The sequence below is a fragment of the Anomalospiza imberbis genome, chromosome 7, assembly GCF_031753505.1.
Source record: "Anomalospiza imberbis isolate Cuckoo-Finch-1a 21T00152 chromosome 7, ASM3175350v1, whole genome shotgun sequence".
Classification (NCBI taxonomy): Eukaryota; Metazoa; Chordata; class Aves; order Passeriformes; family Viduidae; genus Anomalospiza; species Anomalospiza imberbis.
Window position 1 is genome coordinate 31,105,486 of NC_089687.1, and position 17,779 is coordinate 31,123,264.

Genomic DNA, 17,779 nt, shown 5'->3' on the forward strand with positions numbered 1-17,779 from the left:
CTGCCAGAGCTGTATCTCCCTGTCACTAACATGGCTGAGCTGCATATAAAGTCATTTTGCTGAGGCTCAAAGACCAGGGCGTTTGCAGGACTTACTCAGAGTCAGCTTGAACTTTGTGACTTCCAGAGATACTGGTAAATAAACTGTCTCTGCCAGGCAGATTAAGTATTTCTATTTTAGATTATGGAAGAGGAAAGTAGTAGCTAGCCAAGGCTCTGTGTTTTAGTTTAATTGCAATTTATGTAATTAAATTAAATCATCTAGTGCCTTAGAGGTAGATTTCAGAAATTGATTTAAAATTAATAATAAGAGAATTATTAATTCTTACATTTAACGTAGTTCAGACTGTTCCATAACCCAAAGCAAAAAGTATAGCTTATATGAAATTATATCTTCTAAATTTTTCATTTAATCAAGTAGTCCTACGTGTCTGTCTTGTTCTCTAGTCTGAAAATGGTAATTGGAATTCACCACTTCTGAGGAATGAAGCGAGGGCTGAATTCTGAGTACAGCCATAAATGTAACTACCTGTATTCCTTCCTAAACAGGAGTACCCACTGCCCTGTAATTCAGAGAGGGATGTCCAAAGCTGTCTATAAACACTTAGTCATAAAAAATGAGTCCCAAACACGAAACCTTGATCTTTTCTTTGATAAGAATGCATCTGAATAAATCAATTAATAATCATATTTAGTACTTCCAAGCTTTCCTAGCAGTTATGCCATTGTAATGTCTTGCTTCCTGCTCTTCCTGCTTGCATTCTCAGAACCTTCAGAGTATAGTTTGACTTTCTACTGTACCTTCTCATGTTTGCCAGAATTTCTGAACTGTAGTCATCTTTGTAGCTGCAATCATGGCAAAGTCTCTTGTCTTGTGCTCCCCTGAGAGTGCCTCTTATTGGGATTCTTGGAAAATAAATCAGTGACTGTTTCAGCCCACGTTCTAGCGAGTGGCCGACCTCTGTATCCCTTTGGATAGCTCTGAAGTGACTCACAAGTCTTGTCCAATCCTGGCTTTTATAGCATTTTTCCATTCACTTCAGTTGCAGAACAGTGTTTTTTCCTGCACTTCGCTCTGAGAACATAAGGGAATTCTATTTAGCATACATTAAATTATCTGACTAAATCTGTGCCTCTTACTAGGTTCTTCACGTGGCAGTTAATTTCCTTTTCCCTGCCATGAGCTTCTGAGGTTGGGCACTGAGCAAGTCAGGTGGGCATCTCCTGGCTGGCCCTTGGCTCTGTGTACCAGCAGTGTGACCTTCTTCTGGTACTCCACAGATTGCTGCCAGGCTCAGCCTGATTTAATTTACCTGTTTTCACAGACTGTATTTTGGAAAAGGAATCTGGCCATGCTGATATTTGGAACAATGCATTGACAAAGTCTCTGTGTTGCACTGTGGGAAGTTACTCATCTGCTTGCAAAAATGGACAAACCAAGTAAAGTATGCAGCCAGGACATAAGATTTTTAATGTTACAAAAACCTACCAGGAATTAGACTGACACTTAATTCTCCTGCAGCATTTCCGGTAATAACTTCATTGAAAACCAGTTACAGAAAACCATGTTCCGTTACACGTACTCCCTCAGCACAGATAATGAGACCTTGGGGGCTGTGGGTTCACCACGGCCAGGTTTCTGTAGCTAGGAAACCATGGCATCAGTACTGGCTCCCTACATTTTGGGGAGGTAATGGATTTCAGCAGTCTGCTCCTATAAGACAGCTTTGTCCACTCCATCAACAGAGTTCCTTTCAGAGCTTCCATAAACTCTATTTCTATTACAATACCTTGTAATTTACTGTATCAAACAGCATGATTTCTTGTAAGAAGTAAAGCTGAATGTTGTAATATTTCACAAACTATGAAAATATAATTTTCTTTGTTCTTTTCTAGTTTTGGAATTTATCATAAGTGTCATATTTTATCAGACAAGCAACCTGAGATTTAGAATTATGGGATGATTAAGCCCAGGTTATTTGAAGTATTTATTCATCTTAAGATTCACATCAGATGTCTAAGGGCAGATCTATAAGACATTTAAACAGGCAACAAAATGCTGGTTTTGAATGCTTTTTTTCTGCTCCCTCTGAAAGACTTTAAAAAGTGAGCAGTGTCAATTTTAGTTTTGTTCTGGTTTTGAACACAGCATGAGTGCAGTTGTTCAGTCCCCTGCTCTTGCACAGAACCTGCCTGAGTCTGTGTGGGTAGTCAGGCTGTGCCTGGGGTTCCATTGATGTCAGGTTTGGGTTTTAGTCCTTAACTGTTTCTGACCATAGCCCAGCCTCAGCTGCTAAGCTGTCCTGTCCACACTGCAGACAAAATCCTGTCAAATTAAGCCAGATTTAAGATAGTGCCACTTTCCATGTAAAACACAATATCCATCTGCTGTGACAAAGTTCAGCTATCACAATGATGCATTTATTGTGTGGTATAAAAGAAGCAGGTGTCCTGATCCAAGTCCTGAAAATTGTCTTATATGCATAAACATATTTATGAAACAGTCATTACAGAGGGGAAGGCTTGGTTGTTTGAAAACAAAATGTGTAATTTTTTAAATACAATGTTGTAACTGGAAATTTTTATCAGCAGATTTGACCTACTTGGCAAGAAAGATCTATTTTGATGAAAACTATTGGATCTGAGTGATGGAGTCTTTATTCTGAAGGAGAGATTGCATGCAGTAAGGAGCAGAAGTATTTTGTGATTCTTATTATATTCTTAAATATTTAAAACTCCAGCATACCATGCAGTAGAATAGATTTTATTGAGGCTGAGTTAATGATGCCTAATACTACCAGCTTCTGGAATGGCTAGAGCTCAATTTCTGTAATGGGTTACCTGCCTTATATTGTTAATATTAATTTCCCCCCCCCTTTCCAGTTAAAATTACCTATTTTTACTTATTTAACAAAATATTGCTTTATGGCTTCACAGAGCTGAATCCAAGGGCACTGATACCTTTCTGTATTTATGGTACCTACTGCATTCTTCCAACTTTCACTTCCATGTGGTGGGTGAAAAAGAAGAATCACTGATCTCAAGTAAAAACAGCTCTCAAAGGTGCTTAAAAATTAAGATCTGAATGTTGGATTAAAAATATAAAGCTGCATTTCATTATAACAGCCAGCATTGCATTTCATGTGTTCTACTATTAAATGGAACTTTCTATGCTAAACCCCACCCTTTTAAAATTTGTCCTTTTTTAAACACTAGAGGTTACTTGAGAGATTGTTTTTTTCAAATAGGGTAATGTCTTAGCAAACCTATGCCTGAAAGGTGTGTCTTTTTAAGAATAATTAACTGCTGAAAAAAGACAGCTTCGAAAAGGTATAGCAACCAATAATTACAAAATGTTAATTAAAAAGCTGGCTTTGCATCTGCAACTGATTATGTTTCTGTGATTATTTTTCACAGCAGCCAAGAAATAGGTGCTCACTTGTTAGCAAAAGTAAATTTTAATGACAGCTCTGAATCATCCAGGTTGCTAAGAGGTTAATTCACAAACCAGGTGGTACTAGGTGGAGTTGAAAAGTGTGCCAGGCACTGTAAGAACTTTCCCACAAGCAGTCAGGAGAAACCTTCTCCAGTAGCATGCAGCTATGTCAGCTGGAGGGTCAAGGTAGGTGAATTGTAGCTTTCACAAAGAGCTTGGGGAAGTAAATGTACTGTCTGTGACCAGGACTTCTAAACATGCAAAATGTTTAAGGAAAAAAACAAAGTGAATCAACTGCCAAGTGGAGGAGTTGATCTGTTAATGTTCCTGAGAAGTGATTCAGGTAGCTTCATTTTTTATGTATTTCATTTGCTTTGAAAACAGCAACAACAAAAAAACCCCAGCAAACCAAATTTCAGCACCAAACCCTACCTCCCCAAAATGTTAAAAAAAACCCATCTCTCTCTCTCTCTCTCTTTCTCTCTCTCTCTCTCTCTATATATATATATCTGTGAACCAGATTTTTGTGATGTTTGCCCTCATAGAGCTTATTTGTGACAGAGTATCTGCAGTTTCAAATCTTGCCCTCATATATTTTCCAGAAAAAAAAAAAATTGATAGATATTAACTAGAACAGTAATAGAAATTGCTAAGACATGTACTTTTATCTTTTTGAAATAACCATAGAAGCTTTTTCTTCAAAATTCTGCTTTTTTTTGGTGGGATTTCTATTTATGTGATAGGACTTGACCACTTGGTAAAAATTACCAAATCCTCTAGATTCCAGAAATCTAGAGGAATGTGGCTTGTGTTGCCACCAAGTCCAGATAACTGAAAATATCAGTTCTGACCTTGTCTATCTTTATCAGAACAAACAGAGCTCTTCAGAGATGCCAGTTTACAGCTGTGATAGATCTTGAGGAGTGGAATTTTTATTGGTTTTTGTTAAAGATTTTAAGAACAGGGTCTTGTCAGCAATTTGGTGAAGTTTATGAATTAGAGATGTGACACACAAAATCCTAGAGGTAAATTCCCTGTGTCTCTGGGGCTGGTAAATCATCCACTGTTTAGAACACTACAGGATCAGTGGTAAAAAACTATAAAATCAGTAACTAGTGGAATTTTTTTTGTATATGCCAGCATTTGTGGCACAGAAAATGTGACCACTTTTTGAATGGTTATCTAAAATGCCTCTTTGAGCTTCTTTGTGCAGGCCTGTGTAGTGTCACTGAACTGCATTTACCCAACAAAAATGATTTTACAGGTGGGATATTTTGGATCAAAATGTCAATCCTGTTTATATAGAGTTTTGTAAGTTATAAAGACATAATTGGGCATTTTATATGAGCAGTAACTAAGAATGGTTGTGTTTTATTAATTTGGAAAACAGTAAAGCTTGCATAAATTGTTTGCATTAGCCTTTGAAGTCTGTTGTCTTAACATCTTGGATTCTGCTTTGGCTTCCTGGCTTTGTGACAGAGATGCTCTCTGGAATGATTAAAGAATGGTAGCAACTACACTTGAGCCCAGCTTCTTCAGTGAATCCAGGCTTTGGTAAATGGTTCTTATGGCTTCCAGAAAAACTATAATTTAAAATTGGCCAGAATGAAGAAAACTCGTTTGTAACATCAGTCATAGTAACACAGTCCTTGCAACTTCTGCCTGCTAGAAAACTTGCGGAGTTAAAATTGTATTACTTTGTTCTCTATTCCTATAAAACAGAGAAAAAAATTCTAAACTTTATGCTCATAAAGTTTGATATCATGTTTTTTTTTTCCCTCTCTCCTCTCATAGGAACTTTATAGGCACTTAAAGCATTGTAGTAAGTCACTGCAGGTTTGATGCTCTCCCATGCTGCACAGATGTGTGGGTTTTTTTCTTAGCTGTGATTCTCATCAGGTAGTTTGGACTCTTTACTAAGTTATGTAGCAGAGGAGAAAAGAGAAGAGGCTTGTGAAAGGAGAGACATTGGACTTGAAGACCAAATAATAAATAGGAAAGGAGAAGAGAAACTGTTATCTCCAAAGGAAAAAAAAAGTTGGTTTTTTTTTCCACATTTCCTACATATTCCTTATATAATTTGCACATCTCACATAATGTTTTATTGAAAAGTCATATAAAACATGATTTTTTTTCTTTTTGGGAAATTTTTTTCTAAAAAAATTAAGATTTTGCTGTTTTAACTGGATGACTTATTTCTGAAGCACTTCTAAATTCTGTTGGGTTTTATGAGGAAAATTTTTACAGCTGTATAGTGAGGTATTCCCTTTCAAATTCAGCTGTAGTTGAACACTGAACTCCTATTCTTTGAAAACTTCCCAGAGTACATTTGAGTATTGGGAAAGGGCTACATGGCTCCCTGCAAGCTTGTGCAATGACAGGAATATTCAGAAAGCAGCTTAATTTGTGGCTTCTAAAATCACTGTTTGTGAAAATTATTAATAAAATGTGATGAAGGAACTATCTTAAGAATTACACTGATGAAAAATTATGAGAGAACTTGTAAAGAGAGCAACAGCTAAAAAAACTTAAGCAACAACAAAATTTGAAACCAACTGAACTGCTGATATCAGTGTTCTATAGTTTAAAAAAATAGATGCACACACCCCACACCCCCAAAAAACCCAACGTAAAATCAACTCAAACCTGAGGTTCTGTAGTGTTGTAAACCCATGATATGCTATTTGTAACGTGAAAACTCAAAGTGACCGAATCATGCGTTTGCCCAGTTTAATAAACACATAAGCCAACAGAATATATGTCCTAAAACTCTGAGTACAATTGCTCTTTTTAGATTAGGCTGAAAAACCAAAAATTTTGAGTGTTTATTAAGGGTTTTGTTTTCACAGAGGGTTAAATTGTGAACAGACTATTTCCCTGTGCATTCTTGGAAAAGTGAAAATTAATATATATTCTAGAGTGTATTTTTGGGGTGAAAAAATTTTGCAAATACTCCATGCCTGTAGGACAGGAATACTGTAAAATTAGAAAGGTGGAGTGGAGAATGCAGCGGTGAACACAATGACAAATCCCAAAGAAGCAGTGCTTTCCCCGTGCCCCTTCTTGGTAGTGGCATGGGAGCTGTTGTCACCTTGATGTGCTAATCACTTCCTGGGTGACATTTGCTGACAACTAACTTTACAGTCATCAGAAGAAAAATTTTAAAAGGCACTTGTAAATTACTCTAGTTGCCTTCTTATATACTATGTACTAGTAATCTAACTCTCAGAGTTAAGCTGGGAATTAAGTGCCTTTGATGTAATGCATTGAAAACCCATATGGGCAGTGGTCTCAGGGATTTCTGGTGCCTGACACTTTGCCCTGGCTCATGTTTCTACAGATACTCTAGAGATGAGTAAAAGGACACTTTTCCTTCAGTCTGTAAAAAGCTGATGGAGTGTTGCTTTGGTATGAAAGACAAAGACCTGTCTATGAATTATGCAGTGGAAACTATATGGGAGAGATTAATACTGTAGGTATGGCTCTCCTTCTGCTGGGTCTTGGCAGTAGTTCCAGGTTATTCCTGTGCACAAGTGCTGTGTGTTACTGACAGAGGGGAAACTTCAAGGCCCCATGCAGGTCTGGAAAATTGCTTTAGGAAAATTCAGTCATGTCAGACCAAGTAAAACAGTAATGCAGAAACTGTAACAGGAACAGAAAAAACATTCGCAGTGTCTGACTGCCTGGTCCTCTCTTGTTACGCTTCCCTTTCACTCCTGAGCACCTCATAGCTGTCAGAACTTCTTGGTTTTGTTTGTGCAACTGCTGCTCATGCTCTGATTGACTTACTGAGGGAAAAAAAATGAAAAACAAAAACCTACAGAAATTAAGATGAACAGTTCCCACAGAAAGTAAGAGTGGAGTTTAAAAGTGAGGACTGGAGAGGACTGACAATTCCTCTCCTGACCTCCTTAATGCTCTATCTGAACTTCTGTCTGAGTTTTTGTTCAGCATTTTGGGCAAAGATTGATTTATGACACATGCAGTTTTCATCTAAAGCTGCACTCAAGTCGTGAATGGGTAGGATAGGATTTGCTTTTGTGATGACATTATAAAAATAGCACTTTCTGGAAGCAATTTGAAGTGTCCCTGCAACATGAACAGCACACTATAAAGGCTTTCTGACTTATGAAATATTTTCTATGCCATTAGACTTAACTCTTCTGTGACTGTAGATATGTAGCTGTTGACAAAATGCATACAGCAATGTGATCTAGCAGGAGACAAGCCACGAAGGACATAAAGATAAGATAATATAAAGTCAGAGGTATGGGAATTCTAAGGATGTGAGGATAAATTATTCATCTAAGTAGCATACTGCAGATTAAATGTCCTAAATATTTGTGGGTTTTTACTAAATGTTATATGAATGTTATTTTTACATATATGCATAGAATTGAAATACATGTGTGTTTCATGCTTTTAGATACATTTTTCATGAATATTAACTGGGCTTGCAGTCCAGAAAGTATTTGGACTTAAACTGTTAAGAAGCACCGTCCCAAGGGCACTTTCTTTAGAGAGAGCTTTTATGTAGGTTGGAAATGCCCTGCTGTTCATACATAAGTGCATACACAATATGGACATTACAGGTGGATGTATAAAACAGCATCTGCTAGCAGTTTGTGGCCAGCTTGAGCTGCAAATTTCCATCTGTGACCAGGGATGTCACTTCTTGTAACAACACTGAAGAGTGTTTAGTTTGCTCGAAAACTTTGGTTTCTCAATTGCATTTTTAGTATAAATAAAAGATGTGTCTTGCCTGGAAGTAGCTGATAAGTTTATTATTCTTAGCTTTGTGTTGTCTGAGCTGCTCCTGAATTGAATTGAAGTCCACTGCAATTTCCCTTGCAGCTCTTAAAGAAAAGTGAACTGTTGGTTTGTGTTCCTTAAAATTCTGTGTGAACTGTGCCAGCTGAGGAGATGATTACTGAATATTCCAGTTGCCCCAGGCAGCTGAGGCCACTGCCTCAGCAGTTATCCCAAGCCAAGTCGTTTGTCTCTGTGGTCAGTGAGCTATGGCTTTTTTCTCTTTCCCAGTATATTTTGGATTTTAATGTACAGCTTTTTCTATTCCTTTTTCCTTAAAGACTCATGAATTGCAGTGTTACTGTGCTGAGAAAAAGAATGGCTGGTGTCCCAATAAAGGCCTGGCGGCTGAGGCAGGCAGGGCCAGTGTGAGGAACGAGAGCTGCTGCTATGCAAATGCTCCAGACAGTGTAGCACAGAGGCCTTGGATGGAGAGAAGTTTACTGCATGTCTGCCTAATCTACATTGAGGAGGACATCTTTCTCCATTGAGATGTTGTTTTCCTATGTGATTGGATAGATTATCTTTTCTGGCTGAAAAGCAGAAGGCAGAAAAATGCAGTATATTAGAGCAAGCCAGAGGTTTCAGGTTCTATGAGCAGGGAAACACACATTTTTGGAGGAGCGTATCTTATTGCATAACCTCTGCTTAGCAGCTAAAGGAGAAAGCAAGTGCTTTCTCCAGGCTAACAGCCACTCATGACATGCCTTTTGCTCCAATCTGAGAAGCTCACGAAATAATCATTTACTTTGTACAAGTTTTCCATGTGAGCTGAGAGAATAGCTAGGCTTTATGATTGCAGCTATTACTTTCATCCAGTGTCAAAGCTGAGTTCCAAAAGGTCTGTGTTTAGTCTCCAATGAATGAAAAAAAAGTTCTCTGCTCCTACTGAAAACTCTCTCATCTTTTCCAAATAGTTTCTGTGTGAAACAGAGGATGTGTCTGAGCTGTAGAGGTGGCAGCAGTTATGCTATGCTTTGGCTACAATGGGAATTTGCAGAGAAATTCTCTCTGTCTGGAATCCAAGCTGAACATCCCTTCACTTGAGTAACATGCCCAAGAATAGGCAGGATAACAGAAGGAAACCATGTCCCCTGTGTCTGTGCTCCGTGCTTGGGGATGCACATGAGCACAGCCCTAAATGAACAAAGCCTGAGTGAATTTCAGAGTGCTTTCCTTCATGAAGTGTTTGCTGCTTTATGTAAAAGCTGTTCCTCTTTATTTATATACCACTAAACCACTTGGTGGAGGATATTTAATTAGGAAAAAAATATTGCAACTTCAATTTTGATTTTTATTTAAAATTAGTTTTTAACATTAGAAGTGCAGGCATTTTAGAATAATGATTCTTAGAGTTTTAAAGAAATATTGATTCAGTGGGATTTTTTTAAAATTTGAAAATAGTGTTGAAACTTGCCATGTGGTTGTGAAAATTAAAAGATTTTTAGGTTATTCCAAATCTAAAAACCAGAATCAAAACTACATTGTGTCCTGGCTGTTTTTTATACTTGTACAGAAGCAGTTTATGAAGCCGTTGTCTTAGCGAGGTGGGAGTTTTACACAGACCTCCATCAGGTAGAAATAGGTCTGCAAAGAACAAAGCAGAGGAAATCAACCTCTGGTTGCTCTGTGCTCTTTAACAGCTTCAGTGTTATGACATGCAAGTTCTCTGTCTGCGTTTCAGAAGAGAGGAGCTGGTTACAGCAGTGCCCTGGCCAGATTCCAGCAGGGAACTCCAGAGCTCCATCTGCCAACTCCCTCCTGCAGTTACAGACGGGTAACTCTTGCCTAAATAAAGCATCCACCCACTGCAGATTCTCTCCTGTGCACAAGTACATGCAGTATGCACAGTTTAAGTGTCTTCATGCCTATGTCTAAATAATCTTCTTGTTGTGATAACACGGCAGCTCCTCATTGTTGTGTGTTACGTGGCATGGATATTTGACCCCCACAAAATTTTCTGAAATGCTGAATTATTTTTTCCTCATCTTTGAGCATGATTTTGGCTTTAGAGAAATATTTTTACTCTCTATCAAATTCAATACTGAAGAGGAAATTGGCAGAAATTTCTTTTGTAACAATGTCTAGAAGTATCAAGTGCAAAATGAATTACTGTTATATAGGAGCTGGCTTCACCTCTGTGAGGTGGAGAAGGCTTGGCATCTCTCAGCCTGAGGATACTGGAAGGAGGGAAACTTCTCTCTCCATCCAAAAGTAGGATTTAGGTTTTGCAGCAGGCTTTGACTTTTGAAGACATGCTTCAAAGAAGCAGTCATTGTAGTTTTACCTACAGGAAATCTTCATTGCTTGTCATGCACAAACCAAGATGTGTGTCTTTAGCAGGATGTGACTGAGCATCTTTTCCAGCCCTGCATCTTGTCTTTGCTTATTCTAAACTGGCTCCTTTGAACAAGAGACAATAAGAAAGAAACTATACAGCATCCTCCCAGGAAGGAAAATGTTTGTTTTAGTGAAAAGAAAAAAAAGAGATGCAGTTCAATAGAGGCTCCTGATTTAAAAGACATTTGCAGACAGTGGCACAAGGCAGTGTTAGTCTGATATGATGAACATCCTGGGCCAGCAGTTACATTCCTTTTCATTTTTTGCAAACCAGAGAATTTAAATAAATTTACCCTGAGCATTATTGAGCATTAGTGTTATGTATATAGTATATGCAGGCATTTTCTGATTCCAAAATAAATAACAAACATCTTTATTTGATGCTGAAAGTATATTTAACATTACTGTTTAAATGTATGTTTCTACTGTTACAGAAAAATAACAATTGTGGAATCATTGCCATGCTGCTGTTTCTACAGTTTTTGTAGTTGGATGTGAGGGAAAATGAAGTTCCTTATCTCTAGTTTTCAATAGATTTTGTTTTCCCATTTCCCCAAGGTTTAAGAAAGAAATTGCTCTTTGGCAGTCAAATTTGCAAACAGATTTCTTTGGCATGTGTGCTTCTGGCATAGCTGTATGTTGATAATCAATTTTAAAACAGAATGAAAATAAAAAATCAATGATGGTAATTTAATATTTCCTTGATAATAAAAGGGTTACAGTATGTATTTTTGTACCCTAGCCCCAGACTTGTTAATTGTTGCTAGACTCCTGCAGAATTCAATTATTTATAAACTCTTGTCAGTGTCAGAAAAATGAACAGTAGTTAAAAATCTGGGCATATAAGATGCAAATAGGACTTTCACACTGATAGGATTTCACTGTTGGATTATGCTGAGAGTTCTCACTCAACAGATGCCTGAAAGCTTAAGCAATTTCTTTTCTTTTTTTTTTTTTTTTTTTCTACTGGGAAATAAGAAGTTGTTTCAGGCTTATGTCAGAACCCATCTGACATAATAAGCAGGCAAGTTCCAAAATCACTTTAAATTAAAAATCAGGCCAATGATAGTTAACGTTCCCTGCAAGCAAAAATTTCTCAGTATCCAAATATAGCTTTAAAATACATGGCCCCAAGGAAGGATTAGTACCATCTTATGATAAATATGATTAAATAGAAGAGTCTGTTTGAAGTTCCTCTGGAATTTGCCACTCCTATATTTCTACACCTTTAGCTACTACTGGAGGAAAGTGAGTGAAAGGAATTTTCCTGGGATTTGTATTTGAAAACTTCTAAGATGCAAGGAGTCTTAAATTACTCTAAAATTTATTTGGAATATGAGAATGTGAGTCTATTCTCTTTTTTGTATTTTATTATATTGCTGATAAACAAAGTATTGTGATATTTCAGCACCAAAACCCAGAGAAGCTGTCAGTCTTGTAATGCAGTAGAAGGTTTGGTGAACTATTGAGTGAATGGTTTCTATTTTGAATGTCTAGTAAAATGAATGTGAAGAATACACAGATTGAATTTACATTCTGAAACAGAATTTTGCAGTGAAGGGAAGGAGAAAACATACATGGGCTTTCCTCTAAGAAACAATCACACAGTAAAAGTATGAAAAAAAAAGAATTCTAAAATGTATCAGTTTAATCTCCAGGTTTTGTGAGATGTAGCAGGCTGTGGATCAGGGTCTTGGCAGAAAATTAATGCATTTAAAAGTTAATGTGAAAATACAGGAGGGCATGATACAGGCAATGAATGTTCAGGGAGTTGTGTACTGTGGTCATTTGGTAGATGATGGCACTGCATGGCTCAGTGGATCTTCTCCCTCCCTCATTTGGGTGATTCCTCATATCCCCAGGACTTTTGTCGGAACAATTATCGTTGTGGAAATCACCAGCAGTTCTGTAAAGGATTGGTACTGCAGTGATGGTCTTTGGTACAGAGGTGGAATTTTTGTGGCTGCTAAAGCTGTTGTAGTCATAGGCACACTTAAGGGATCAGGAGGTTGTGTTTTCCTGTTTGATGCTGCCTTCATACTTCATTCTGTTTGTATGGATTCTATATGTGTGTATGAATATGGGTGTGTAGAGTGTATACATTTATAGAGTAGAGTGAGTGTAGAGTGAGTGAATTTTGTGAATGGAAAATTCTAATTTGGCAGCATATTAGGCAAAATGATTGGGAATTAAAGAGATTCTGTCAGGACAGTAAGGCCTCGGGTTTTTTTTTTTAATTTAATCGGAAATAATACTTGTGAAATATGTCATGTTGATTATACTAAAAAATAAAATTTATCTTTTATGAGAACAGACTCAGTTTGAACAGGTAAAGATCAAGCTGTTAATTTACTTACCCTAATTCAGAGAGACAACTTTAAAGCATGTTTCAGCCTCCAGGGCATATTTTGATGGATAGTTATGACAGTTTATGTACTAATAACACTTGTTCAGTAGAAAATAATTTTGAAACCATAGATCGCCTATGTAGTCATCCCACAATTTAACTTTCAGTCATTGTTGGAGTCAACTACATTTGAGTCACAAGCCTCGCAGTCAAAATATTTGTTTATGAACTCTTTGGATCCCCTTGTCTCCCCAGAATTACTTTATTTAGGCACCTAAATAAGCTGATGTTTATTTTAACACAATTAGGGTAAATAATATTTAGGAAATTAGTAACTTAGGAAATTGTAATCTTGGGCAGGGTTATGAGAGATGAAAGGTCAAGCTGGTGTGTACAAGGTAGGTGGATTTTACAAAATAGAGCAAATTCATTTGATAGCATGCCTTTAAAAATTCATGACCTTAAAAATTCATTCATTTTGCTGGTGTCTCCTTAGCAGTGTAGGTAAATAGGCTGCCTTTGACAGCTGCAGACACCATGATAGCATACAGGCCTTATATTTACAAAACACTGAATAGAATCTGCAATTCTTTGACACTTCTGCTACTCTTAATGCTATCATAAGTGCCTCTTCCCTCTTGGCTGGCTACAGTGTTAATTTTTTCAGTGGAAAACCACGGCTGATGGTGAATCATCAGACCAGCAACTACTGGCCTTGTCTGTAATGGTGTAAGTGGTAGTCAGATGCATGTGAAAGGCCGTCATTATCTGAAGCAATACTGAAATTACAATGTTCTAGACAAAAAAAAAAAAAAAAAAAAATCAGATGCCACAGTAAAAAGGTTGCATTGTGAGCAGGATACTTAGGTTACTCAGGGATACTCTGAAAATTATTATAGAATGATGGGACATTTCTTGTTTGAAGCTGATAGGGTTGTTCATATGTAAGTCTCCTAAGGAACTTCTGAGGAACTCTAGACATGATGTGCCATATTTGCCCTATAATTTTAATATCATGTGCTATATTACTGTGTAGCTGACTTTTAAGTTGCAGTTTTAGATGTGTTCTTGATGTGTTAAGTTTAGAGTCATCTATATTTAGCAAGTGCAATGGTTTTCAGGATATTTCAGAATGCTTTTTTGGCATATTACTCTGTCAAAATGCAGGGCTTGAAAGAGTTTTGTGCAGAATTCAGTGCTTGGTGAATGGAAGTTCATTCCTAGCACACTAAAATGGCAGCAGGTCCGTGAGGACTGAAGATTCACAGCCTATATATTTTTAAACAATGGAGAGCACTTTAAATAGACCACATTTAAACATTTTACTGTCAGGGAGGTACTATTAATACTTAATTAAGATCTGTCCTTAGTCTGCTCCTCAAATGTCTTTTAGACTCAAACTAGAAACACAAAGTGCTTCGATGCACTGTTAAATGACTTACGCTTTCTGTTGAGTCACATCCTGCCCCTTTCTTAAAGGAAATGAACATTGGAGACATTAGATTTTATGCCAGTAATGTTTAATGTGAAACACTTGGCCTTAGCAGACCTCATTTTCTTGCTCATGCTGATTTTGCAGATTGGTAACTGCACTTATTTCAGTGGTGCTAGTGAGAATTCATCTTGGAGAGCAAAGCTGTGTTCACAAAGGGTAAAATGCAATCTTCAAAATGCATTAACAATGGCTTTGGGAAAAGCAAGAGTTTTTAATTTTCTCTTCTACATGAAGATATCAATAATTTCTGCACTAAGCTCCTTATGCTAGCTGGGAAAGGCAATATGAATTCATTACTGCCTGGACAGAGAAGGTTGTTCTCCAAAGAGAGCTTGAAACAAATAATTGTAATGTAATTTTATTTTATTCACATTGGTAATTAGGCACAACAGTTGCTGTGAAGTTCTGTAGGTGTTTTAGAGACAGAAATAAAATTAAATCATATATTTTCTGTGTCTCTGCAAATTATTCTGCAGAGATCTGTTTTTTTAATGAGACAGATCTAACAATTTTTCTATCATTAACTAGACCAAAATGTCACTTTGCAAGATGAATTTTAGTTAAACTCCTGAATGGTTTCATGACTGCCTTGAGATTTCAATTAACTTTTTCTCACACAGAGTACAATATTATTAATATCCAAGAGAACAGTGACCTAACATTGTAACACAAATGTCTCGCTCAAATGGAGAATTAAAAATGGGACATGTTAATGCTGCAGTGGTCTGTGAAGTGAGTTGCTTATGCTTGATCTGTGCTGATAAATGTAGTCATCAAAAAAAAAAAAAAAAGATGGGAGGGAGAGGTGCAGTTTTAGGGAATTTGATGACAGCTGCCTTGAAGGTGGAGAGACGCTTCCTTATTTTGGAGAAATTGTTGTAAGCAGCCAGAAAAGTCTGCTCCAGGAGCAGCATAGGAGAAACAGTCAGCAGAGCATGTCCGGTTTGTGGCAGCTGACAGGCAGGAGGTGACTCTGCTTTGCTTCCTTCTTGCAGGAGGACAAGGCTCTCCAGCTCCTCCAGAAAAAAGGGCTGTGCCCAGAAGTTTGTTCCAAACTTTTCTTTCTGGTCATAGTGCAGTATTTCTCTTTGGGTTCAGTTTTCAAACTTTTGAATGAATTTTTTAAACGTGTTGAGGCTTTGGACACATAATTTAGAGTTTATACCACCTTGCTTTTTAAAGATGTGTATGAGGTTTGAGTTCTTGCCCATGTTTGCTCAGCAAAGGTATTTTATTAATCAAGCAATTAAATATGACTGCCACACATAGTTTAAAATTTTGTTGGTACTTTTAAAGTTAAGAGGTGTGCAGAAAAGAACCTATTCCAATTTCTTTTTTCACAGAATCATAGAATGGTTTTGGGTTGGAAGGGATCTTAAATGTCATCTTGTTCCAACTCCTGTGCCATAGGCAGTCACACCTTCCACTAGACCAGGTTGCTCCAAGCTTCAGCCAACCTGGCCTTGAACTCTTTCAGGGATGGTGCATCAACAGCTTCTCTGGCCAACCTGTGCCAGGGCCTCACTATGCTCACAGTAAAGAATTCCTAATATCTAAGCTAAACCTTTGCCCTCTTTCAGTTTGAATCCATCTCCCACTATCCTATAACTAAATGCCCTGTTTTTTTCCCCTACAAATGTGTAAACCATATTTATAAATCTTAGAAATTTACATTTCTAGAACAGCAGATTTCAAAAGGTACCATCTGCACTGTTTCTTGAAAACATATTGAAAAGGTAAGACAAGTGAACTGTTCTTTAAAGAAAAAAGGTTATTTTAGAATGTCTGGGACTGCACATATTCAAAATAAGGTGGTTCTTTCCTCATCTTTTTCATTTCCTTCACTTGAACATAGTTGTGGAGAAGCTTAACCACTCTGGAATACCAGACTACTTTGGTAGGAACATAGATGATGACAGATGCAGCTATTCTGGGGACTGAGAGCTGCTAATCCATGTAATTGTAAAAACACATGAAACTCCATAACGGCTTTTTTGTACACTGAAATGAAGATGTCCACTTGCACTTGTCTTTGAACTTAATTTTAAGAACTCAAGGCAGTCAGACTTCCCAAGAAATGGGGGTACCTCAAAAATAGAGTCAAAATTTTGGCAAGCCATCTAGCAGTAAGTGGAATACGCAGTTTGTGCTTTCCCTGAAGTGAAAATCCAGCTGTGATCCCTGAGGATGTCAGTAGGCAGGTTTGCATTGCCCGAAGCTAGGTCTTAAATCGTTTAAGATCCACTGCATCACTGCAGTCAGAGGATCACCTACTACTGACTGCTCTGAAATACCAATATTTGATGATTTAGAGTCTCCTGTTAGATGGCACACAGCTGTTTCCTTTTATTATGCGTGGCTGCACATGTGAAAAGGCATCTCTTCTATAAGTATAGGTTGGAAAAAATTCCATCAGAGAATCAAACTTGTCCAACCTGTGAAACTTGGACAAAGCTTTCCTTGGAAGCATAGATTCTTGACATAATCTGTCAGTGATGGGTACAAATCAAATTCATTTGAAGATCAGAACTGTAGAAAAGCCAGCTGGCTTCCAGGTTGAAAATAACGTGGATTGAAGTGACAGTCTATTTCACAACAATTAATAATAACTGGGGAATAAGATGATTTACTGAAAAATATCTATAAATATACAAATAATATAAACGTAAATCTAAGTACTATATATTAGAAATCCATTACATAGATTTTCAAGAAATAGAAATTATATCTGTTTTTACAGAATTGTTTCATGTAGCAAACAACAGGACACAAATTCAGTGAAATATCAGTGTAGAAAACAGTGTTGCACCATTGCTACATTTTGTATTTACATGGCAGGCAGATAGATTTCTCTGCCTGGAAATTCCTTTCATGATTGCTGTTCCTGTTTGTGCCACTCAGGTGACACATCTAGCAAAGGGACAAACATAAAAAGGAAGTGTCCATAGGGAAATTCTGTACAGAAGTTGGGCGTGCTGATGGAAGAGCAGCCCACATTACACCCTATTATATGGTGGTGGCAGGGCTGCATTGTTCATCACTAGTTTTAAAGGGTAAGAGTATAATTAAATTACATTTCTCCTTTGACACTAGGACACTGTGAGGTAAAACTGAGGGCTGCTTGTAAAAGTTTTTTTTACAATCAATTAGACTTGTAATGACTGAAAATCATTGAAATAGCAGGCAACAGAGTGGAAAGACTTCCAATGTAAAAAGTCAGTTGCTTGTTTTATACAGTTTCTCAACCTATGTGTTCCCTGTTCACTTGAGAGCATCCACACATGCTTGGCAATGCAGGAAATGATGCATAAATCATTACAGCAAGGTCAGTAAATTCACTACTGGAAGTTAAA

The 17,779-nt window shown here is 37.3% G+C and overlaps 1 protein-coding gene across 4 annotated transcripts in view; it reads left to right on the plus strand.

Moving 5' to 3' along the window:
• The first annotated feature begins 2,585 nt into the window (after positions 1 to 2,585).
• Positions 2,586 to 17,779, plus strand: part of COL5A2 (collagen type V alpha 2 chain) — a 130,694-nt gene continuing 115,500 nt past the window's right edge. Inside the window, exon 1 of one of the 4 annotated variants that reach the window (XM_068196384.1) lies at positions 2,586 to 2,682. Coding sequence is in view for 3 of the 4 variants with exons in the window: in XM_068196383.1 (XP_068052484.1) it covers positions 3,594 to 3,621 (28 nt within the window). In the remaining variant the exon portion in view is untranslated. Of the gene's footprint in view, positions 2,683 to 3,578; positions 3,622 to 17,779 lie in introns of those variants that run through there. The other 3 variants (XM_068196380.1, XM_068196383.1, XM_068196379.1) reach the window with 3 other exon arrangements.